A 25,530-nucleotide genomic window follows, 5' to 3' on the forward strand; every position below is an offset into this window, starting at 1 on the left:
CCAGCTCAAATATTCTATTTTGAAAATGCTCCCCAGGCACCTCAAGTATTAGCCATAGTGCTAAGATCATTCCTCTTTTAGAGCACACTGTCTTCAGAATACAGAACGAGTTTCCAGATGCAGTTGTCATTTACTGTGTGATCTTGAGTAAGATATTTAACATTTTTGTTCTTCAGTTTCCTCATCTGTATTATGAACACAATGATAAGCCCCTATTTTAGAGAACTTTGAAATGGTGAAAAGATATATCAATAAATGGTGCTATTATTGTAATTATTTGCATGTCTTCCTCTCTTGAAAGTTCTTTAAAAGCAGGAATTGTCATTCATGTTAATTTTTAAAATTCCTAACATTTGACCCAGTGCCTGGCACACTGTAGACGTTCCAGAGTTGTGGAATAAATTAATGATCAATGGAATTAAAGGCATAGTTGAAATTGCTAACAGGGTATACACATTTTTTCCTAAATTAGAATTACAGCAAAGAAAGAGCAAGGCTAGGGAATGCACACAATAAATTATGCAGGGAAAAGAAGTCAGCTTTGGTAAAAACAGATTGCTTCTTCAGGTAAATAAGGTTCACACGGAAACATTACACTGACAGCTAAAACAGACATGGACATTGTTTCATGTAACTTTCAGTCAGAGCCAATACATAACAATGAGCGCATTTACAGTTTCAGACTTTTTGTCTAACTCTCTCAATAGAATAAACTTTGAGATCAGTTTCCTATTTATCTTCGAATCTCCATCACCCAGCAGTGTTTAATACACAGCAAGAGCTCAATACGGAAAGGTTTAGAAAATTAATCACGTGCCACAGAAAGAAGCGAAACCACCAGTAGGTCCAGTCAAACTAAACACTTAATTACATTTTCAGAGTTACTTTCCGTAACACAAGCAGCGGAGAATTCACTCCCGCTAGAGGAGCAGGCTCCTCTTCCCAAGCTCCTGGGATCCTCACCCACAATCGGTTGGGATACACGAGAGAAATACATGACATAAATTTTCTTCGTATTTGAGAGATTCAACAACCTAGCCTGGTAAAGCATCCGCAAGCTTAACTACATTACGTAACTTAAGCTTCCTCCACTTCCTTGAGGTCTCACACCCAAACCTATTTAACTAGCTTGGGGCGTGTAGGGGCAAGGCCCCGCCCCCGATTCTAAACTAGCCAATCCAAACTGCTAGAATCGGCAGCGCGGTGTCTTCTGGGATCCGTAGGCTTCCGAGGTTAGGCTTCCCGAGCGGCCGAGTTTATTTCCGGCGGCCATCGGGCTCCAAAGGCCCTCCCTCTTTCTGGGGGCGGACCCCGGAGCAAAGCAAGGGGCGTGGTTTCGCCCCACCCCTACGTGGCCCGATAGGGTGCTGGTGGTGCGGGCGGGTGATTCCCACGTGGTGCGGAGACTAGAGGTTGCCGGTTCGGGTCCTTCTTGACTTCCTCGGCCTGTGAGCTCTCTGCCTGCAGAGATGCCGAAGATCAAATCAGCGGCTAGCGGCCGCCGCCGCGAGCGGCAACAACAACGCGGGCAGCTGAAGAGCGCCGGAGGTGGGGACAGCCGCGAGAGAGCTGGGATCCCTTGGGTTGGGACTTCCGGTAGGACCGAGCCGGGACAAGGTCGGAGTTCTGGCGGGGACAGTGATACCGGACGGCCCAGCGCTCCGAGAGCGCGGGAGTCCCGGGTTTCCCCGAGCGACGAGCGCAGGCCCCGCGCGCCGCCTCTGACTTTCTTTCACGGAAGGAGTGGACTTAAAAGTCTGTCATCCAGGCTCCTTAGCGTGACGTTTGGCGCCCCTAGCTGGCGCAGTTATCGTCCCCTAGCTATCCTGTTTTCTTCTCTGAGACGATCTAATGTTTTTAGTTGGGAAATTAAAGCTATTTCATGTTTTATTGCAGGACTCATGTTCAACACGGGGATTGGGCAGCATATTTTGAAAAATCCTCTAATTGTTAACAGCATTATCGATAAGGTGGGTTTGGAAGAGGAGAGGGAGAGAGTTACTGGGTTATTGATTTTAATTTTAGGGATATCTAAGCACAGAAAAGATTCCTGACACAAAATAGATGCTGTATAAATACTTGTTGAATGAATTGAAGAATTGTGTAGGATTCGCAAGTTCTCTTCAATATGATTTGCTTTATTCTGTGAGTCTCGGGTTCTAACTCCAAATTCGTTTATCTTTCTGTAGATTATTTACTTCTTAGCTTGACACTTCTACCTGTTCAATTCCAGATTCTTCTTCTATTACCAATCAGTTTTTCTAGGCAGCATCTATTACTGTTAGTTTTTGTTTACTGCAAACCCTAAAAATATATCTAAACAGACACCTTTGGAAGTTTGTTCCCCAGAGAAACCTGTATGTTACAAGCCAATGCCACATGTAAACTCTTCAGAGTATTCTTCCTGTATGGGTTATTGATGTTTTCCTATTGTTTTGTATGATTGGGAGCTAGGACATGAAACAATAGGTGGTGCAGATTACTTTCATGGTTGCAAAGGAAATATTCTGGCGCCGTAGAAAGGACATTACCAGGGTGAGAGATGTCAACTTAGTGTCGTATGCAAAATGAGGGTTGGCCTAGCTTTTTAACCTTTTTGACTCATGAATTCCTTTGTGCATCTGATGAAAGTTACGGACTCAGAATACTCCAGCTATGTGCATACATATACTTTTTTTTTTTTTTTGCCACATGTTGAGGGTTGTGGGATCTTAGTTCCCACACTAAGTATCTAACCCCCGCCCCCTGCAGAGGAAGCATGGAGTCCTAACCACTGGACTGACATTAATTTTTGTGTACAATTTCTGGATCCTTCTGCACCCTTGAAACCATACATGGATGTGGAATTGAGAAATACTAGTACAACATGCTATGGTTCATCATTTTGGTCCTTCCTTTTTGAACCTAGTGATAATAGTGTTGGTAACAAGGTGCTGTTGGAATCATTTCAAAGATAGGAAGGAGAATGCCACTCTTAGAACTGCTGTCTGCTGTTCCTACTTCTCTGACTCCTATTACCCCAAGTTAGGAGGACTATTCAATTTCCACTTGCACCTAACGTTAATGAGATACTTTTTTTAAACATAGGTCATGAAGTAATCTCCTAAAAATGGAGTCAGGATAAGATCTCCTAACTGTGCACTTTTGAGTAAAGATATTCTGATGTAAATTAAATTCTGTGTTCAGATGTGCCTGTAAAGCTAAAGTAGCTGTGCTTGCTTGTAGGCTGCCTTACGACCAACTGATGTGGTGCTGGAGGTTGGACCTGGAACTGGCAATATGACTGTAAAGTTGCTGGAAAAGGCAAAAAAGGTAAAGAGAGGATTTAGTGTTTGGTATCAGGCATCATGTGAGTAAGCTCAGGTGGTTTACAAGTATAAATCTGTTTTAATGAATTGCTGTTATTTTAACAGTAACTCTTGCTCCTTTGCTAGAAACTTTATCTTATAAAATATGAGCAAATTGGGTGAAGTGAGTCAAAAGGTACCAATTTCCAGGATAAAATAAATATGTCTGGGGATGTAATGGACATCATCATGACTGTAGTTAACAACACTGTAGTATACTTGAAGGTTGGCAAAGAGTAAAGTCTCATGACAAAAAAAATTGTAATTATGTGGTCATGAATGTTATATATATCAAATCATTGTATTGTATACCTGAAACTAATATAATGTTTTATGTCAATTGTCTCAATTTTTTTAAATGGATTAAAAGAAAAAAATATGGGTATATCAATCAGGAAAACAAATGACATTGGATACTTCAATACAGGGAATTGGTTACATGGTTGTTAGAGGACCAAGAGAATAAAACACTGAGGTTAACCCAAGAGTTGAATTACAAAGAGCAGCTACCACCTCTCGGCTCAGGGGAACAAAGCAAGGGGACTGGAGTTATTGGACTTAGAACTCGGGAGGAGATCCAGCACAGGCCTCTGAGACTAGTGTCACCTGGCTGCTGCTGGCGCCTTCTTTGTCTCTTGGTGGATCCAGTTCCAGTGACATCGGATCATTGCTGTGTCTTCTGGTGGATGTAGGCAACAAAGAACTTATCTGAAGAGAGTTCAGTGAAGAGACCATTGACAAGATGTGGGAATGTTAAGGGAACCAGTAAACAGTTAGTGAAAAACCTAGGGATTATCAACAGCAGGAAACAGTTACCATCGAGCAACCTCAAGGGACAAGAGGAGGGAAATGTGTTACTGGAGCCCAGAAAGAGCAGGGACAGGGACCACTCATAGCCAAACACGGCCGCTGCCAGAACTTGTGCGAGGCAGGCGCAGGCATTAGGAAGTTCTCAACCCCACCCCTTGGATCCAGTAATGCCTTCCATTAGCCTGGCCCAACAAGAAGTCAAAGGGCGAGGGAGCTGGACTGTATTACCCTACAGGCACAGCAAAGCTGGAGAATGGATCTGGGAGCTAAACAGACTAAACCTCACATATATCTGCTTTGTAGACAGTGTCTTTCTGGAAGTCAGCAAAACCTCAGCTTATACTGAAATAAAATTTCAGCCTACCTGGTATCCCTTTTCATTTACTTGAGAAATTATGCTATCTGCTCTGGATCTTAGTAGGTGAGAGAAGTGATCTACTCATTCCACAGCAGTTGCTTTGTATGCTTCTAAAGAACATTTACTGCAAAGACATATTGTGTATTTTTTTTTCATCATCACTTGAATTACAAAGCATGGAGCCATATGAGCACAGTAATCCTGTGAAGTATTTGGGTAGAACGGTCATGTAGTCTGGTTGCTTACTTTTCTGGGTGATGTTTTTTGTTGTTCCTTTAACCCCCTTGCCGCATTTTGTAAAATCATCTCTTCATTAAATTCTCTTCAGGTAAGTTCTTTAAAATATACTGGTAGAGTACAATTGAAGAATAATGATGGTGGAATTGGGAAAAGAATTTTAATTCATTTAAATAATATAAGTTCCTATTGAGTTAACAGGAAAAGATTTATTCTCCATAATTAACCTACAAAAAATTTTTTTTTAATTTAGGTAATTGCTTGTGAACTTGACCCAAGGCTAGTAGCTGAACTTCACAAAAGAGTTCAGGGCACGTGAGTATACATAATAGAATTAAAGTACATTTCAATCTTGTGAAATGATGTTCTTTTTAATTGCTTTTTTTTTTTATCATCAGGCCTCTGGCCAGCAAACTTCAGGTAATGGTGGGTGATGTGTTAAAAGCAGATCTGCCATTCTTTGATGCTTGTGTGGCAAATTTGCCTTATCAGGTATGTTTTCCAAATGTAGGAACATTATATTTACTAAATGGTTCTCTGGTGGGTCTTTCCCAGAAATAACCAGTTAATTCTTTTCCAGATCTCTTCTCCTTTTGTCTTCAAGCTGTTGCTGCACCGACCTTTTTTCAGGTTTGTGACAAGAAGACTAAAGTTACTGCCAAATCTTAGAAAAATTACAGTTTAGGCCATGAACACACATAGCCAAAGGTTAAGGTTAACTCAGTTGAAAGACTACTGGAGAATCTGTTTTGTAGAAAGTATCAGTTTGTGTGCTGTTCTGTCTCACATTCTTTAGCAGTTGCTAGTTACCTGGGAGAGGTGTGGGCTGAGTCGTGCTTCTGAGACCAGATGGCCTTTCCATATTTTCTTAGGCTTCTGTTGTTAGCCCAGGTCAAACTTCTTATGTCTAGATTCTGAAGTGTCCTGCTAACTGGTTTCTAGTACACTCTGTAGCAGTGATTTTCAAATTGCAGGTCAAAAACTCCTTAGTAGTTATAAAATGTATTTAATGAGCCATGACTGTCCCTTTTTTTTTAAATGACATGGAATGGAATATATCAGGGCATTCATTTCATGTCATCCAGGTGATTATAGTTTCGTGAAACTTTTGTTGACCTGAAATACTCTCTCATCTGATCATTGAGGGCTTACGTTCACAAGGGGTTAGAGCTACAACCATTATACAATGAAAAACAAAGGTAGGTGGGTCATTCTGTGGGAATAAGGCTCAGGCTGAAACTGTTCTCCTCCCTTCTGGCCAGCTGATTGTTATTAACCACAGCTACTGATTTACTGTTTCCCACCTAAGAAAAGTCATTGAAGTTAAAGTACACTTACAGTTGAAAATGATTTCTCTTTTTATTCCTTTCTGCTGTCTTTTCAGATGTGCCGTGCTAATGTTTCAAAGAGAATTTGCTCTCCGACTGGTTGCAAAACCTGGAGATAAGTTATACTGCAGACTGTCGATTAACACACAGCTGTTAGCACGTGTGGACCATCTAATGAAAGTAAGTGACTGTTGTTGAAATGATGGGGCTTAACTCATCACTGGGCATCTAGCTGTGCCTTCTGTGAAGAGCATGTATGATTACTATTTTTTAAAAAAAATTGTTTTTGGCTGCAGTGAGTCTTTGTTGTTTGTGCGGGCTTTCTCTAGTCGTGACAAGCAGGGGCTGCTCTTTATCGCGGCACACAGGCTTCTCATTGCAGTGGCCTTTCTTGTTGCTGAGCGTGAGCTCTAGGCGTGTGGGCTTCAGTAGTCGCAGCATGCCAGCTCAGTAGCTGTGGCTTGCGGGTTTAGTTGCTCCTTGGCACGTGGAATCTTTCCGGACCAGGGATTGAAGCAGTGTCCCCTGCATTGGCACTTATCCAGTGCATCACCAGGGAAGTCCTGATTACTATTTAAAGTTGTTTTTGAGAGGACTACTAAACATTTTCTGATTAACAGGTTGGAAAGAATAATTTCAGACCACCACCCAAGGTGGAATCCAGTGTCGTAAGGATAGAACCCAAGAATCCACCACCACCTATCAATTTTCAGGTGAGGTTAAAATAGGGTCATTCAATAAAAGGAAAAAAAGTCCAAGGTGGAAGATGTGTGTCTGTAGCAGCGGAAGAATGAGTCAACCTAAATGTCTAAATAGGAGAATATTAATTATAATACATCCTGTGATGGAGTACTTAGAATTTTTTGACACAACACAGTTGTTGAAGACCTCAGAAGAGCATGGAAAATGTTTGCAAAAGATAAAAAGACAAGAATACCATTGCAGTTTGCTGAAGATTATATCTACAGAAAACATATATCTATTTGAATAAGACATGGGAAACAAGATAAAATGAAAATAGTTGTGTTAAAGTAATAGTATGAGTATGGCACCCCACTCCAGTACTCTTGCCTGGAAAATCCCATGGACAGAGGAGCCTGGTAGGCTGCAGTCCACGGGGTCACCAAGAGTCGGACACGACTGAGTGACTTCACTTTCACTTTTCACTTTCATGCACTGGAGAAGGAAATGGCAACCCACTCCAGTGTTCTTGCCTGGAGAGTCCCGGGGACGGGGAGCCTGGTGGGCTGCCGTCTATGGGGTTGCACAGGGTTGGACACGACTGAAGTGACTTAGCAGCAGCAGCAACACTGTTTAATCAGAATTCTAATTTTTGCCATTTAAAAAGAGAAGAAAGCCACATGACTTGATGTAAAACCTCACTGCAATCACATTGGATAAAAACATGCTTATGTGGTCAGTAGCTGGTGGCGGTGGTGCGGTTGTCAGCTATTCCTACAAGGTTTAGCTAGGTGTATTACACAGGCTGTATTCTAAATCACGTCTGTTTTGAGTCATGTTCTTTTGAAAACAATACTTCGAGTTAAATAAATGCAATGTTCTTTGTTCCAATGTGGCACAAATGTTTTCTATTTTTAAAATTGAGGGTATAACAGTCAATGAGGTGCACAAAACTGTGAAAAATATAGATCTTACTTTTGTATATATGAACCAGACACATCAAGATATAGAACATTTTTATCACTTCAGAAGGCTTTTAGTTTTATATAGTAAGATAAAATTGTGCCTACTAGGTTATCAGTGGGGCTTAATATTTTCTAAGAAAATACCATCTACTGTTTCAGGAATGGGATGGCCTAGTAAGGATCACCTTTGTTAGGAAAAACAAGACACTGTCTGCTGCATTTAAGTAAGTATTTTACTAATTTATGATATATGAGGGATCAATGCTTCAGATACTGTGCTAAGCGCTAAAATTTGGTCATTTTCCTGAACAGTATTACCCTAAAGCATACACATGATCCATGTCCAGACACACTTTTAATTTTGTACTTTGGGAGGCAGGAGATTTTAATGAAGAAAAGTTCCTGGATTTGGGAATTAGATTGGGTTTGTTTTTTTGAGAAATGGGAAAAACCCAAAAACTATACCCCACATCTGCTTTTCCTTGGAAAAATGAGGTGACAGATGGACCCCTTCCACACTTTTGAAAGATTCATGGCATTTAACTTGGAAAAATATAATAGCAATTTGGAACCCAAGGTAAAAAAAATGGTGAAAGCCACAATGAAAAAACTAATTTTTGAGATGATGTTTTTTTGTAATCTAAAACTTCCTTAAGATGTGTATTAGGTTTAAATATTAGGAGTTGTGATTATTTCAGAAGTTTAAATATTCAACCTTTTTTAGTTCTTTAATTTTACCATGTGGAACATAGGCTTAATCTTATAGTAAAGGAAATTTATAATCTGTTTGGAATAATAGTGACATCATTTCTTTATAGGTCAAGTGCAGTCCAACAGCTATTGGAAAAAAACTACAGAATTCACTGTTCGGTCCATAATATTGTAAGCACAAAATGTTGTTGTTTCAATAATTTGTTTTAAAATGTCCATTTCCTACTGCTTCATATATTACAAAACTCTTAATACTGAACATTTCATAGGACCCTTAAAAGATCGTATGTCATAGGTCAGTGCTGCTGTATACTTTGTAGAATGAGCAGCCTTGAATACTCTGTCCTTTTTTACTGACAGTTTTTTTCTTTTGGCTATAAAAAGATTCAGTTGAGTCATAATTTTCTCCCAAATTTTAACCATGTATAACTTACTCAGCTTAAAGGTATTTGCTAGCTTTTGAATTGGGGCCATCCCTTCTTGCTTGTTGCTCATATAGAAATTACAAATTTAAAGTTACCATTTTCTCAGTGCCTTTTTTTTAATGCCCAGAAATTGAAATAATTAGAATAAAGTAAGGGATAAATGGCAAGTTCTGGTTGTGAACCTCATGTCTCCTACCATTATCTGTGCAACATTTTCTTGAGTTGTGTGAACACACAGACATCTATATATGACTGTGATGTTTGATAATTTTTTAGTTTTCCAATCTAAACAGAGTAGCAGATAAAAGCAAATTTTCTTTTTTTCATTCAGCTCTTACGTGGTTTAATGTACCGGTAGCATAGCTACCTCCATTTTATGAATACAGTCTCTGAACTACCTACATAGGAAATACTAAATTGGATTAAGAAGTTTTTGGATGGAAGATGTGAAGTGTGAAGCATTCTCAAGGGATCTCAAGTGTGAAGATATCTCAAGGGTTAGAGAGGCTATCTTTGAGAAAAACTAGCTAGCTAATGAAATTTGTGCCAAGAAAATGTTAATTTTCAAAGATATTAACAATTGCTGTAAAATCTAGTTTACAGCTTTAATTATGTTATGAAGTACTTTGCGAAGCCTGAAATGTAACTATTTCAGAATTTCTAAGAAGAAAAAGGGCAGTATACATGATGAGTACTTGGTATGTGCTGAACATCAACCACTTAATGAATTAAGAGATGCAAGTCTTATCGACACAGTTAGACTTTCCAAAACTATCAGGAAGAGATAAGGTGACTGTTTATGACTTAACTGGAAAAAAAAAAAAAAAGAGTCAAGGTGACTTCATTAAAGATATGTTGTTCATTTATTCTGCATCTTGTATTGATAGATAATACCAGAAGATTTCAGCATAGCAGATAAAATACAGCAAATCCTAACCAGCACAGGTTTTAGTGACAAGCGGGCCCGTTCCATGGACATAGATGATTTCATCAGGTAACTACATTTTCCTTTTACTACATGTTTACATTTCTTTACTGTGACACCTTCATATTTAGAGATTTAAAGGCTTTTAAGCGGTTATAAGGTGCTACCTGGGAGTTATTGCATAGCACTTCCATGGCATGGAATAGTATTTGGTGTAGAAGATGGAGGCTAGTTAGCTGCAGCAGAATGCATTTTCTTAAGAACAGTACATGAAGAACAGTCCAAGCCTGGAGATAACCTCTGTGACAGTGTGAGTTATGGTGTGTGTGCTTCTCCCTTCCAGCCCCCTCCCCCAACTCCCATTCATAGTCTTAATAGTTTGTCTCTTCAAAGTAGCCGTTCAGGTAGAAGAATCACAATACATATAGTTGGATCTTCTTTACTGAGAATAGCTTTTAAGTATGAAATAATATTAGTTACAATCGTATCTGGTTATCATTTCTAACTGGTTCAGTAACTTATTTCATGGACTGAGACAAGTTCTATACACCCGAAGTAAGAAAGAAAGAATGGTGTCATAAGTAACTGGGCAATATAGAGCAAAATTTGTTTTCCTTCGATTAAGCAAGTAAATCTTACAAAAGCAGAGTAAGGTGTCAAATAGTCAGATAATAATTGACCTGCATTCATTGTTTTTAATCACTAACACTTTGATTTCCTAACTAAAAAACCATAAATTTTTGTCTCTTTAACCAATTCATTTTTAAAGCTTCCATGATCTAGAGGCTGAAAAAAAGAGGGTAGATTGATATAAAAGTCACTGGTTTACTTTTTTATGCTGGAAACACAGTTGTATGTAACTGAGACAAATGACACTTATATTTTATTGGCAGGCGAACAGTACTACTGTCTTCATTAGATGTTAATGCCAGGAGTTGAACATTATCCATAAGTACCCATCTTTAGATACCTTAACCCATCCTGTCGGTTCTTATGGGCCATCCTGAAAATAATCTCAGGCAGGTCTAAATAGAAATATTTCATCTTATTTTCCTTCATTCTTATTAATTTTCTGCAAGATTACTAAACATGCAGCTTACTAAAACAGTGATCTGATAAGTACATAGGTATCCAGAGAGAAGTAAGTATTTTGAGTCTGAATAACTGAGCTCAGAGAGCAAGAAAGGACACACGAGATTAGCCATTCATCTCTCTCCTGTCTCTAATTCCAAACAGCTTTGCATTCACTACCAGGTTGAAATGGAACAAGTACCAATGTGCTCTTAGACCAGGGTTAGTGTAGGTCTAAGATTATTTTAGTTAAATTCATCATGCCTTAAGACATACAGGCTACGACAGGAGAGGCACCAAAATGAGGTGGCTTTAACCAATATATCTCTCATAAACTTAATTGAAGAATAGTTTCTTTACTGACATCTTAGGAGTATTTGTGTTTTAGAAATCATGGTACAGGGACTGTGTACCCGTTGTTACTTACTACAAACTAGCATTTGAATACCATCCCACTTGGTTTCTTTTTTTCAGATTGCTACATGGATTCAATGCAGAAGGTATCCATTTTTCTTAGGTATCTGGAAAAGAGAAGTTTTTCAAGCTCAAGGAAAAAAAGTGGAATTATATGTTCTTAATAGTTTGAGAAAATGAACTATGCTTGGACACTATGTGCCTGACTGCTTTTGATGGACTACGACTGTCACCATTTAGTTCTCTGAATTTTTAAGAAAGTAAGTCAGTTCTAAGTGTCCAAGGTTTCTTTGTTTTTTGCTCGTTTGTTTATTTTGGTTTAATAATACAAGGCAGGGTGATAATCATCTTCAAGAGCCGCAGATACGCACAACTTTACACTTCAAGTTATTTCTAACAGTGTATAAAGATGGTACCCTTTTATTTTCTGTGTTATATATTATTGTGAGAACCTCTTTTAGGCTTTAACTCTTTAGGCCTTTGTCCTTCAAGTCATAAAAAAGTTGAAATGTTTAATTTAGTCACATATCCCCCATACCATTTCTTCTTGTTATTCATGTGTACAGTAAAGCAGTTGTCTTAAAACGTTATTTTGCATCTCGAATTCTTTCCGTTTTCCCGTACAGTTTCTGTCACTGCCTATCCCTCTAGCAATCCTGTAGTGTTAACAGGCTGCATCAGGGTTTTAGGTAAGCCCGAGCCTGCTACTGCCACTGCATGGTACCAGGCATATATTACTTCTAGGCATTCCTTGTAAATGAGCATCTCATAAATTTGTATGAATTTTCATACAAAAAATTCATAGACTTAAAATTTCAAAGAGTTTTATAAATCAAAACTGACTTTAAAGTTAAAATCTCTGCTCTTCAATTTCAAAACCAACCAACCCAACCAGCCATTCTGCCACAACCACAGGTTCCCAGGATTCATGATTTCTGGGTAATTAAAAATTTCAATAGATGTCATAAATAAGTCTAAATTAGCTACAGTGTTTAAATCATTATCAATATTATATTCAATATTGTAAATGCCCTTTAACAAAGAATTATAGTAGCTATTTTATTTATATAAGGAAATTAATTAAAATATTTTCAGTGACATTTGGTTTTCTTTATACCTAGTTTAATAGAAGGAATGTCTCCAGATTACTTTAACAGGGGTCCATACAGCGAGTGAACCTAGAAGGAAAGCTAGGTTGTTTGCCTAAACAGATTTTTTAGAAATCTGGCCTCAAAGTTATATATTAAAACATTCCTATATAACTAAAATAATGTATATTTTTAGTTAATTTTAAATAATTATTAATAGGGATATCAGTTTTCAAGTCTGAGAAAGGAAAGAACGTTTAATCCAGATCCAAAAAATGTAAGTCATTCTTTAGACAACAACTGCATAAAGCCACTTTTGTACATAAATACTACATAAGCTTAAGAGCAGGTTTTTTAAAATCACACAAAACTACTTAGCAAAGTTTACTTGTACCATCTCTATCTTTAAAGATTTAATTCAGCTTTCCCTCTTATTTCCCTGTCCTATGAATTGCTTGCTGAGTTTTAGTCCCTTTTATAACCTTTAGATTTCCCTATCTGTAAAACAGAAAGAATGGATTATACTACCAAGATCCTTTCTGGTACTAATGTTTAATATACTTTGAATGCTATTCAGAATGAAGCCTTTATAGTATAAGGCAGTGTATTTCAATTTCAGGAGACCTTCCACAGATACAGTACCCTTTTAATTTAATAAATTAAGACTAGTCTGTTGTGCTTAAAATGAGTAAATTCATGTATCTTTATGCCCTTTGAAGGTTGGTTAGGCTCAGAAACTACATTTTTAAAAAGCCTCTGTAAGGTTAATACTAACAGTTCTCCATTCTTCCTCTTTTCCTTGAAATAAACACAAGTAGAACATATCTCACAGCTGCAAGAAAACCTGAGTTCCTTCCAAAACAAAGGTGATTGTATTGAAGTAAATTGTCTCTAAAACTCATTACACAGATTTAATTTATTAATAATAAGCACACTGTGAAAATCTACATTTGTACTAGATTTCAAGTTTACAGAGGAGCTTTTCACCATGGTGTTAGGATTTCCCATAACTACCCTTTGAATTCTATGGACAGTGAAGTAGGGAGTCTGGCTCATATGACTCTCTGTTCATAGCTTCCCTTTAGCCCACAGGAATGAGCTGGTAGTTCCCTAGAGTAAATCAAAACAAGATATCCCTGGGAGACTTTTTGTTAATGTACTCCTTAGACACTATCCTGGGAACCGAGGGAAAACTCCTAGAGAGAGATATAAATCTTCTAACAAAATATTTACATGAAAAGTGGCCAGTTTTCTTCCTTGGAATAGCAATCTGTAAAAATAAATGCCACCATTTAAAAAGTAGCATGCCCTAGATGAACTGATTGGTGAGAATTTGGTGGTTCTCGCCAAATAGTGGTGAAACATCAAACATTAGGTAATGGGTGGAGCTTGCATTAGATCTGCCTTTTATGGCGAAGTCAACTCTTTTTTAGCTTAAATTCTTTTTCAACATAAGTTATGTACTGTCTACACTTGACTTAAACCTAACAGTTCTATTATGGACTACTTTCAATGTACATGTACATATTCATGCATCAGAAGCCAATTTCCTTTAACTGTACCATTTAAAAAGTACATTTTGGGGTGCTAATGGACACTTCAACTTAAGTAATGGTATTGGTAAAGATCAAATTGCACTATTAGTCTTGTTAATACCACACTGGAACACACACTGCGTATATATGTATTATCCTAAGATAAAACTCTTTTCAGAATTTCATTACTTTTTATTATACACCAACTAGTTTATATTTTAGTTCTTTACAAAGAAAATGCTAAGAAAATTATAACCACATGTTATATGGTTTTAAAATCATAATTCCAGATTTTTTACATATAAGATGGAATGGTCCAGCAGCTATGTCCACTGTCACAGACTTTAGTTCCATTCAATGATATGGCACATCCTGCAAAATTAACTAGTCACACACACAAAAATGTCTCAATTACAGTAAAAATGTACACACAATAAAGGTAATTTACAATGACAAATAAGGAATGTAATTTATCTTGGCTGTGCTTCAGAAATTTAGGGTCAATAGCCTTAGTCAAGGCACAAAGCAGGAAGAGGTGAGCACAGCTGTTTCTAGAAGTGGGCAAGGTATGTACAATCACTGATGAGGTATGCATGCACGCAAAGGATTTAAAACTGCTCAGTCTTGCTAAGAAAACTGAACTGAGTTAAAAGGAAATGCTGTGGCTTCCCCTTACTATTCACCTCTGGATCAAGTCCACAATCTTACTTCATCATATAGAAAATAAAATTGGCAAGGATCTCCAAAAGTAACTCACTATCTGGGTAAATGAAACAAAATGCTTCACTATTCCCAAATCTTGGTTGTGCCTCCTGACTAAGAAGCATCTTGTAGACAAAAGAGTGTTTCACAAAATTGAAATGTCATTCAGATGAAGGGACAAGACACTTTCCACAGACACTTAAGATTTCAAACTTTCAAATGGCCCTTACAGCTGAACCATTGTTATGTTACAGTAGCGAGGGTTCTGGGGATCCTTTAGCAGCAAATGCTGATTTAAAGGGCACGGGGTCTCTTCGGGTTGATTTGCTTGCTGGCCTGTTCTTCTTCTTGCAGAGCTGCACGAAAAGATTTCACTTTATCTTGGAAAAAGAAAAGAAGAAAGTAAGTTTTGCATTACATGTGATACAGTACATAATTTTATGCATCCTATCAAGTCATCTCTTACAATGTCAACTCAGGGTTTTTCCTTTTGTTCTTTGTGGTCCAGAAACTCAGAACTAAACATAGTGCTCAGGTACAGCAACAGATTCAGATTCTGAGAAATGCTTGTGGGGGTTTTTTTTTGTTGTTGTTCTCTTCACAACAGATTTCTGTTCTATTTGGCCTATTTTACAGTGTTCAATTTTAATTTCTTTGAATTCCTTTTTACAGTATAAAAAGGAATGTATGTAAAATAGTTATTCTCAGAATATTAGAAAATGTCTGCTTTCAATTCCTATTTTACCTTTTAAGCTATGAAATTTTAAGTGCACATGAATTTTTAAGACATGTTACTTTCTCCTTATCGGGGATTACAAAAGGTACGATGAAGAAGGGAGATTACAGAATATACATTTCTTGGTCTTAACAGTTCTGTCTTACTGTCTGTTCTATCATGTACTGATTCAGAGTCACATAAGAGTAAGAAATAGGTAAGTAAAAACTGGAAGAGGCAAGTAACTGTCAGCTGTGTGAAAATGAGAAACCTTTCTACGGCAGTGGTTCTCGACTGGGGGTGCTTTCTGCTCCCCTCCCAGGGACACTGGTACCGTCTACAGACACTTTTGATTGTCATCCTGGGGTGGCGCTACTGCCACCCAGTCAGTGGAGACCAGGACAGCTGTAAGCCCTGCACAACGCACAGGAGATGGCGCCTTCCAGCAGCTTCCTAACTGAAAATGTGTTAATAGTGCAGATTATGGCTTTCAAAAAAAAGAGAAAGACACAGTGTTGGAATCTCAATTTCTTTCCCCTCTTCCTAAGTACAGTGATGTTGAAAAAGTTGATTTTTTCTGAAATCTAGAAAGGAATATAAGGACTTCTGGATCTGATGCCTGCTACAGCTCTCAAATTTATATTAATATCAAAATTATATTTGGTCAATTTTTTTTCCTAAGGACTGAATTATACAATTTTTAGGTAGTAATTTCTTCAAAGTTTGGATATACTTAATATTTACATGAATCCTGAGAAAAGGAAGGGAACTAAGTTGAAATCTACATCTTGCATTGAAAAAAATAAGGATACATTGTGATCTGTCTCCTGAATAAAATGCATACAGAAAGCTGCTTATGCATTATGGCAGATTAGAAAAATGATCAAAACACGTTAAATCAAGGCTTGAATATGAAGAACATGAAAAACAGCAAATGTTAGAAACCCTACATCTGCACAAACAATTCTAAATTGGCAAAATGGTCACTGCTGACTCTGTAGGATATAATTTCAAATAACTAACTTTACAAAGAACCTAGTTTAAAAAATTAAGCAGCTTGTTTGGTGCTAAAAAATCTAGCAACTTCAGTCAAGTTTCATGTTGCACTGCATGTACACACAAAGAAGCCTACTTGCATATAAATGAAGATGGCTAATTTGCCAAAGCCTAAGAAATCAGCACATATAATACATGCTTATCTGAAGTCGCACAGATAAGCTAACTAAAAAGCCAAGAAAGAAGACATGGCATTTGGTAAGCCACATGCTTCCCTTCATAAGCAAAGCAGAAAGACTAGCTGTTTGGAACCTTTCCCCCTTCATTTTCTAAAACAAGAGTTCAAAGGAAAATCATGACAAAATATGCACAGAAAGGAGATGCAGGTAGGAGGTGATAGAAAGATGACCTGGAATAGATCTAAACCAAGGAAAATAATACTGAAAAGAATTGGCCTAACAAAGCTCTGCATGGGTATATAAAACTTAAAAAACTTGTTAAAATGTATTTTCCCTCTTTAATCATAAGATGTCTATCTTCTCCAAAGACGAAAACAAAAAAGATGACTAGAGAGCACTTAAAATATTTCATGTTTCATTTTCAGGGGAAAAAAAAAACGGAATGGTGGGTTGGTCTTTATAACTCTAGAAAGATGCTAAACGTGCCCATAATTTTCACTTCAGATGTCTTTTTACAATATGAAATCCTCCCACTAATTACATACAAATATTAGGCAGATTTCAAACGATAAAATGAAAACAGAATTACCCCGCAGTTCAGTCAAAATGTCTATTTTTTGCTCAAGAATAGCTTCAAGTTGCGTGGCGTATGAATCCACATCATAGTCTACTTCTTCAGTCATCTCTAGGAGAGCCTTTTCATCTTCTAACCATCGGATAGATTCCTAAAATGACCCCCCCCAAAAAAAAACCCAGTAAGCCTCTTTATAAGACAGAAACCAGTGTATAGATTTATTTTAAATATACTCAAACATACTCAAGACAGTATTCTCTGAAATATTTATAACCATAAAACATCTTTATTTATACAATAAAATCAAGAAATATTTCTTTACATTCAAATGCAAACATGATAGAAAAAAAATGTCCTATTTTTACTTTGAGCGGGGTTTAGGGGAGGGAATGAATCAAACACAGACACACACACACCCACCTCCCAACAAGTGGGGTTTGGGAAGGGAATGAAGCAAACACACAAACAGGTGGAATGAATCACACACGCACACACACCCATCAATGAGCAGAGTAAATCTCAAAACCTCAGCTATCCCTAAAACAACAGGTGTAATAGGACTTCTGAGCAATCTCATGAGGCCTATGGGAGACTATAACTTGTAAATTATCTGATATCCATTTGGGCCTCACAGAGGTTGCGCAAAGAGGTAAACATAAATTCGAAACAGTAGCTCTTCAAAATTATTGACTGTAAGGAAACACTGGATAGCTCCCGTTTTTTTGGCTGCACTGTGTGGCTTGCAGAATCTTAAGCGTTCCCTGACCAGGGACTGAGCCTGGGCCCTCAGCAGTAAAACTGTGGAGCCTAACCACTGGACCACCAACGAATTCCCAAGAAAGCCCATTTAGAAGAGTCAAGTGAACCACTAAATAGTTAACTAATTACTACTATTCCTAAGTGCTTTAACGAAACCACTGTTAACTCAGTTTAGATATGTGGAATTTATGAATTTCATTTTTTCACAATGCCATGAACCATAGATTATTAACAAGGTCAGATCATTTTAAATTAAAGAGTTAGGGGATATAAATACGGACACTTTCTAACTTTTTACAGTACACACAATTTCACTTTTCCAAACACCAATGTAATTTAATGACTAATTACAATTAGACTATATATCACCATCTATTAGAAGACTAAATATGCATTGATTAAAACACAGGCACACAACCTCCCAGTAATTTTTCTTTTCCTTCAGCTATACATTTAATTTTTAGAAACAAAACCCCAGTGTGAAAAATGGCAGTTCACAGAAGGGAGGAACAGTGAATAGAATTTTAAGACTATTAGATTGAAAGTCAGAATACTCAGTTCTTCCAATAAACAAATTTTAGACTTCATTATAAAATGGCAAAGTGGGAAATGATGGGCTTCATATGACACTTCATTCAAGAAGGGCATAGACAACTACATATAATGTCATTTTAGTTGCTGAATTTATTAACTCACTTGAATACATATACACACCCATTATATATGAATATATAATAAGAAGGGCACAGACAACTATATATAAATGTAATTTTAGTTGCTGAATTTATTAAATTACTTGAAACAAATCAGGTAAGAAGACAGGCAGGCACACTTCCTAAGAAATCTGTTTTGAGAAGATAAGTATACTTCACTTTAATAAAGCATTCACAAGTCTACTGCTGAATTCCAAACCAATTCAACTATGCTGCACACACAACTACTCTATAAATGTACCAATTTAATTCTGACACATCAAGCATAAATTTCAATTTGAAAGCCTCACTAAACAACAAAGTTTTGTTGTTTAGTCACTAAGTCGTGTCTGACTCTTCTGCAACCCCATGAACTGCAGCCTGCCAGCCTCCTCTGTCTATGGAATTTCTCAGGCAAGAATACTGGAGCGTATTACCATTTCCTTCCAGGTATCTTCCCAACCCAGGGATCGAACCTGCATCTCCTCATTGGCAGGCAGGCTCTTTACCACTGAGCCACCAGGGGACCCTGTTTGAGTTTTACGGGTGTTCTTATTATTCTAACAATTTTCTTAAAATTACAAGAGTCCTTTTTGATTTAATCTAAATACCTAGGGCTCTTCTTAAGAGAGTCATAATAAGGGTTTGACTTTAACAGTTTTAATCATTGTGTATCCAACTCTACAATTATAAATAGTTCTCATATTTTTGAGCCCGTCATCCAAATGCGTGAATTGCCTAGAGTTGAGGAATGTTAATATTTGTTTACAGATAAAGATTTCTTCAATATCAGAGAAGGATATACAGGTTAATAGGACAAAGGATTTATAGTACTGTGGGAAGGGGGTGGGGTTCAGGAGCAAGCCGACCACGCAGTCTCCATAAAGATGTTCAAATAGGTATCACTCTCCAGAATATTTTCTTATTTAATAAAGAGGGGAGGATCATACAGTAAAAGGTTTTTTAAATAGGCTGAACACACAATAGGATAAATACCTAAGGAGTTATGGCTATATGAAGGGATATATTCCTCCTCATTCATCTGCAACTGATGGCTCAGTCAGTGCAGTAACTCTCCTGAAATAACCTTCCTTTTCTGCAAAGACTAACTCTTCCTCAACTGCCCTGATACCCTTTAGAAGAGTTTTCCAACTGCCTACCATGAAGAAAGAGGTAAAGGAGGGCAGAAGATCAACTCCTCTAAAAATAGACAACTAACAAAAGCAAAGAAAGTGGGAGAATAGTAGAAATCAACTACATCTTTTTACCACAGTTGCAAAGAAAGTTTGTTTGTAGTCATCATTCATTCTATTCAAATATGCCCTACAAATAGACATATGCATAAACATAAACAAGGGCTTTTTTAGATTAGTGTGACATTCAAAAGTCATTAGTAGCTAATTTTTCAGAAAAACACGTGATTAAAGATTCTACCATACTTCACCTGGAATACTGCCCTGTGATCTTCTACAACTTGTTCTTCCATTTCTACCATTTGTGAGACAGCTTCGTGAAAAGTAAACAACTGTGGGGAAACCTCTTCTTCCTTAAAATAAAAACAGTTTAAAAACTATGACATAAGTTTATATTTTAAATGTTATAATAAAAAAGTGATTTTTCTATGTCATTTACAAAAATGCAACTGAGAAAGTGAGGAAGCCTGAATATTAAAGACTAAAAATAAAAAACAAAAGGCAAAACCAGAATTTCTTTTCATGGGTCAAAAATATTTAACATTCAGTAAGACAACTCAAACTTAAACGTATCAGTAAGAGATAGTTTTCACTTAGCCCAAGCTTTACTACAGAATTACTCTAAAAAAGCAGTCTCTTTCAGGAGTGCAACTGTTCAAAAGTACACTTATCACAGGCTACAAATATACTGAAATATTTCCTCAGCATTGTCTATTTTCACTAAGAATTCATATATATGTCTTAAATTTCTTTTCAGTATAAGAAGGAAAACGTTGAGTTTTAAGTTCATTCAATGTTCATTTAAAATAACACTTCAGTATAACAGAGATGTAAATATTACATCCTTCATGACTGTGACTATCAAATTGGTATTATGAAGGTCTTAACTCTTACTAAATTTAAACTCTGAATTGCACTACATAATTTACTTATTGTTTTTTTACAGAAGTTTTAATGGATAATTCATGACTCTACTTCATCCACAAAAAACTACAAATGTACACATCATATATTTTGGTCCTATAACAAGTCAAACTTCTCCAGCTTTGTTTTCTTTGTTGAGCTTCCTTTCCAACGCTACTATCTAATGATTTATTTCCTCAAAACGCAGCCACAGTGATAGAGAAGTTCACTTAAAATTGTTGTATAAAATGTCAGTGCAAAAGCAACATTTGTCAAACAAAATACACAATTCTAAATATATGGGTGTATCTTGGTTAAATTAAATATTTTAAGTAGACATTTGACTCATCAATACACTACCATCCCTACAAGTTTATATAATCACATTAGCTAAAGAATTTTTTATTTTCTCTTTATGAAAAGAACCATCTATCTGTTTTTAATCAGGACATGCAGGCATGAGGCTCTCATATTATGTCTTTCTGGTAAACCCACAATCAAAAACCTTTACTTATTTATCTGCCCACCTCCCTGCCAAGCCCAGAACGTCCTGTGTTTCCTTTGCTTCAATATACTATGCAAATTCCTATCACTTCCATGCAGTCCATGCAGAGAACTTTTTTATCTATACAACTACTTACAGAATTCTAATGCACTTGATTATCCTCTTAGTCTGTCTACTGTATTACTTTTATCTCCAGAGTATGTCCTAGACACGAGTCCATTTTACCTACCTTGTTAAAATTTAATATAGCAGTAAGAATATGTAACACATGCATCAATAGTTGAACTATCTCAAGATAGTTCCTTGGGGAAGGCAAAGTTGAAAGAAATTCACCCTCTCTCATACATGGAGAAGGTTGCAAGAACCCATAATGTCACGCTTAAAAAGCGTCTAGATTAGTTCTAGTGACCTAGCCAAGCTCTCCCAATTAAGGTCCCACAGAGACCCAACAGATACAAGAATAAAATGGGAGAGATATGCTGTAGGGCGTGCCTATCTCATTCTGGTTTTCTGTATCTTTGAAGGCACCATATGCAGGAGCAAGGCAGGGTTGCTTTAAGGATTTCAAAAGCAACTACAGTCTCTTTCCAAGCTTTTGGGGGACAGAGGATAGACTAACACCTGGATTTCATTTTTAGTTATTTATCGTCTACGGTTCAAAGTTGAGAACTCTTATTTAAACCCGGTTTCTTAACTTCAGCATCACAGACATTTTGTGGGGGTTTGTGGAGGGAGAATGTCCCTGTGCATTGTACGATACTGAGCATCACCCCCCGCCTCAACCCACTAGATCTTAGCAATACCATCCCACTTGGGATGACCAAGATGTCTCCATACATTTTTTCCCCTGGAGAGGGGCCAAGTCATTCCTGGTTGAGAACTGCTGCATTAAGTCCTGCTTTATTAATAGGAAGTATTTTGGAACATGATAACAAAATTAGTATGTTCATTTGTTACTCTAGAATATTTGGACCTTAAATTTAGCTGACATAAGATTCACTCGGGAATAACAAAGACCCAGACTTCAATCCTGCCTGGCTTCAGCACGTATTACTTAATCTTTTAGAAAATGTGAGGATTATGTCAGTTAATAAAATGCTTAGCAAATATGTGTCATGAGGTAATAAGCAACTAATAAATGCTATCGTTTATCATTATAAGAAAATGCCACTTATAGGATTCTCAGTGGGAAAAGTGATACAAAACTATACAGATTATACATTTTAAAAATGAAGTTAAATAACTATGTGAAAATATCTGTGCTTTTTTGTTATTTTTTAATACATCTTTGTCCTTATGCATTATTATTTTTGAGCAACAGGGGAATCAAAATTTTAAATAATGAAATGTCACCAAACATTCAAAAATACAGAAAGCAGCTAGGTGTAATAAATGTCAGATTTTTTCATTTTTGATATAGTTTATGAGTCCTTTCAGTATATATCCATGTGTCTAAAGTAATCTTGTTTCTAAGCTTTATGTATAGAATATATTGCATGTACAATTCTCAAACTTGTCTGTTTCCTGTATTACTTTAAAAATTTCCCGATTTTAGGCACTTCCCTGGTGGCTCAGTGGTAATGAATCTGCCTGCCAATGTAGGAGACAGGGGTTCAATCCCCGATCCAAGAAGATCCCACATGCTGCAGAGCAACAAAGCCAGTGAGCCACAACTATCAAGCCTGTGCTCTAGAGCCCAGAAGCCAGAACTTCAGAGCCCACGTGCCCTAAAGCCTGTACACTGCAATGAGAAGCCTGTGCAACTCAACTAATGAGTAGCTCCCGCTCAATGAAACTAAAAAGCCCGTATGGCAACAAAGACCCAGCACAGCTAAAAATAAATCTCCCAATTTTAATCAGTATAAAATCTGGAAAAAAGAATAGTTAGATTAGGGGTCAGCAAACTTTAGTACATATTTTGGCTTGTGAGCTGTATGGTCATTGTCACCTCTGTTCTTAACAAGCATGGCCATACTTCAACAAACTTTGTTTGTAAAATAGATGGCAAGCCCACAAGCTTTAGTTTATTGATTCCTGATTTAGAGGCCAGTTTTCACTTATTCTGGTATGTATGAAACAACTAAGATAATTACCATTATATTATGTCACTTACATTCTGTTCACAAAGAAGTTTTAGATCATCCCTCTGAGGGGAACTGCCCACACCCCACTGTGCCTCTAAGTCATCAATCTGATTTGGGGGATGGTGCATTATTGGACGGACGTCACCAGCAGCAGTTGGATCCACAGTCAGTTCTTTAACCCTATAAACACATAAGAGGTATCTTTAATTAACAAAGACTCATGAGGGATAAGAAATATCAACCTATTTAATATAAAAGCAATTCAATTAACATATTAATATTGATGATGTCAGCTTTCCAGATCAAATCTAACTGAAATCTGTGGAAATATTAAAGGTATGCTGAGATATTAAACTTTAGGAATTTACTTAAGTACAACTTTATATAATTACTTCAAACATAATTACTGTGCATAACAAATTGAGAATCAAAGTATGCTATTCAGAATTTCAAAATAAATAAGAGACATGTGATACAGTTAAAAATGTTACAACAGTACTTAGATTAATAAATGCATCATTGTAAAAAATCAGTTTTTTTTGGGGGGGGGGGGTGCTGCTGTGTGGCAGGTAGGGTCTCAGCTCTCTGACCAGGGATTGAAACCACTCTGGAGTGGAAGCACAGTCTTAACTATTGGACCACCAGGAAAGTCCTCCAAAAATCAAAGAATTTAATATACTTTGCAGATTTTTGGTAGTTACAAGGCTCAATTAAAATTAAAATACCTACACATGAAATATTTCTAATCCATAAAGATCAGAAGCTGTAAAGCTTTATCATTAAAAAAAGTTTACTCCCTTATACTCAAATTTACACATTTGGGAGAGGTACACTTTTTTTTTTTTTTTTTAATTTAATTTTTATTTACTTGTCACACCATGCGGCATATGGGATCTTAGTTCCAATCAGGGATTGAATCTGCACCCCCTGCGCTGGAAGCATGGATTGTTAACCACTGGGCCACTAAGGAAGCCCCCAAGTATCCATTTTTTAAGTCAAGAGGATCCTTGTGATTTCCTTGCACAAAGAATGTAAACTTTTCCTTTTAAATAAGACAGTCTATCCTTCAATAATAAATATGGAAAGATGACATCATCCTTAAAAATATGAGAGGGGGAAAAGGAAGCCTGAATTCTAAATCAACATTTTAAAGCAAATAAATGAATAAAGTATGTAAAAATTAAGATCATGCAGTATAACCACCACCTGTCAAACAAAATGAAAATGAAAAATAAAATGGCTCAGGACAAAAGAAGTATATGCCATGAAAGTAAATGCTACAAAACATTTATATATAGCACAATCCAAAAGAAACTATTTAAAATAAACATCGTATGTATAGAATAAAGTAGACCTGGTAATCGAAGGAGAAAAGTCGTCATACTCATAAGAAGGAGAGAGATCAGGGCGACTGCCACTACCCTGTGAGAAGGGAATGTCTGATGGACTAATTCCAAACTCCTTTACTCTGCAGCACCAAACAGCAACAAATTAAAAGAAAATGCTCTTGTAAAGACAGGAATGCACATTTCAAGTTTTCATTTAATACTAACTTGATTAGAAAAGGATCAACTTTGTTGTAACAATGCATTTACACTATCTTAAAAATAATTAAAGTTAAGAGGTTTTTGAACCCCTCTGTTCTATTGATTCCCTACTCCATAATTCTTCCTTTTCCCAAGATCTTTTCTAGAAGTTTAACTAGACCATCAATTAAATTTGAAATGCCCTGTATTAAGCTACATGACCACTCGTGTCTAACTTCCTTCTGTAGTCAATACCATGAGTATTTTATAGCATTAATGAGTCCTCAACAGTCTTGCAGTCTTTTCAAACAGGACAGAAGAGAATTAAAGTCCTAATGGCATACAATCTTTATACTGAATTAACTTCTTTCCTATGCACCTAGAATGTATCAGTTATGAAGCAACTTTGGAACAAACTGAAAAAACAGTCACTCAAATAATTTTCTGTGTTTGGTGATTCAGATGATGAATCATGGCAAAGAAAATCCTTTAGCAATGGAATTTTAATTGTTCTTGACAATGTCTCTAACAGGTGTATTAACCAAATCACGGGTTTTCTGCACCAACTTTTTTGAGTTCCTATATCCTCTTTGGGCCAATCCTACTTAATAACAGCAAGCAATATTTATTAATTACTTTCTATCAGCAGATAGCATGATTAGTATTTCTCAGACATTATTTAACCATTACGACAATGTTGTGATATTACCACCATTTTACTGATAAGAAATTGGTTCAGAGCAATAAAGTACCTTACCCAAGTTCATTCAGTGAGAATGTGGCCTAACTGAGGTTCAAACCTGGCTG

At 36.8% G+C, this 25,530-nt stretch overlaps 2 protein-coding genes across 8 annotated transcripts in view; one reads left to right on the top strand and one right to left on the bottom strand.

Moving 5' to 3' along the window:
• Nucleotides 1-1,286: 1,286 nt before the first annotated feature.
• Nucleotides 1,287-11,862, top strand: DIMT1 (DIM1 rRNA methyltransferase and ribosome maturation factor). 2 transcript variants are annotated; one of them, XM_061393453.1, is made up of 12 exons: nt 1,287-1,548; nt 1,897-1,970; nt 3,226-3,312; nt 5,006-5,067; nt 5,151-5,244; nt 5,333-5,382; nt 6,137-6,260; nt 6,701-6,793; nt 7,886-7,950; nt 8,545-8,608; nt 9,750-9,856; nt 11,333-11,862. In XM_061393453.1, exons 1-12 carry the CDS (start codon nt 1,470-1,472, stop codon nt 11,373-11,375), a joined length of 942 nt encoding a protein of 313 aa, XP_061249437.1. In that variant the 5' UTR covers nt 1,287-1,469; the 3' UTR covers nt 11,376-11,862. The 2 variants fall into 2 exon arrangements, with proteins under 2 accessions (XP_061249437.1, XP_061249438.1); XM_061393454.1 differs by lacking the exon at nt 1,897-1,970 and having other exon boundaries at nt 1,460-1,548.
• The window catches only part of KIF2A (kinesin family member 2A), a 71,608-nt gene continuing 55,780 nt past the window's right edge, over nt 9,703-25,530 (bottom strand). For 3 of the 6 annotated variants that reach the window (XM_061393446.1, XM_061393447.1, XM_061393448.1), the window contains exons 17-21: nt 24,552-24,665; nt 23,227-23,377; nt 19,957-20,058; nt 17,077-17,212; nt 9,703-14,977 (exon numbers count right to left, since the gene is read on the bottom strand). In XM_061393446.1, coding sequence (XP_061249430.1) covers nt 14,892-14,977; nt 17,077-17,212; nt 19,957-20,058; nt 23,227-23,377; nt 24,552-24,665 — 589 coding nt within the window. In that variant the 3' untranslated portion in view covers nt 9,703-14,891. The remainder of the gene's footprint in view (nt 14,978-17,076; nt 17,213-19,956; nt 20,059-23,226; nt 23,378-24,551; nt 24,666-25,530) is intronic. The other 3 variants (XM_061393449.1, XM_061393450.1, XM_061393451.1) reach the window with 1 other exon arrangement.

The sequence above is a fragment of the Bos javanicus genome, chromosome 20, assembly GCF_032452875.1.
Source record: "Bos javanicus breed banteng chromosome 20, ARS-OSU_banteng_1.0, whole genome shotgun sequence".
NCBI classification, from domain to species: domain Eukaryota; kingdom Metazoa; phylum Chordata; class Mammalia; order Artiodactyla; family Bovidae; genus Bos; species Bos javanicus.

Excerpts from the sequence above, each read along its gene's own strand:
- DIMT1 (XM_061393453.1), top strand. The coding sequence starts at position 1,470 with ATGCCGAAGATCAAATCAGCGGCTAGCGGCCGCCGCCGCGAGCGGCAA. Across the intron at positions 5,068-5,150 it reads CACAAAAGAGTTCAGGGCAC|GCCTCTGGCCAGCAAACTTC; the intron begins GTGAGTATACAT and ends TTTTATCATCAG. Across the intron at positions 6,261-6,700 it reads GTGTGGACCATCTAATGAAA|GTTGGAAAGAATAATTTCAG; the intron begins GTAAGTGACTGT and ends TCTGATTAACAG.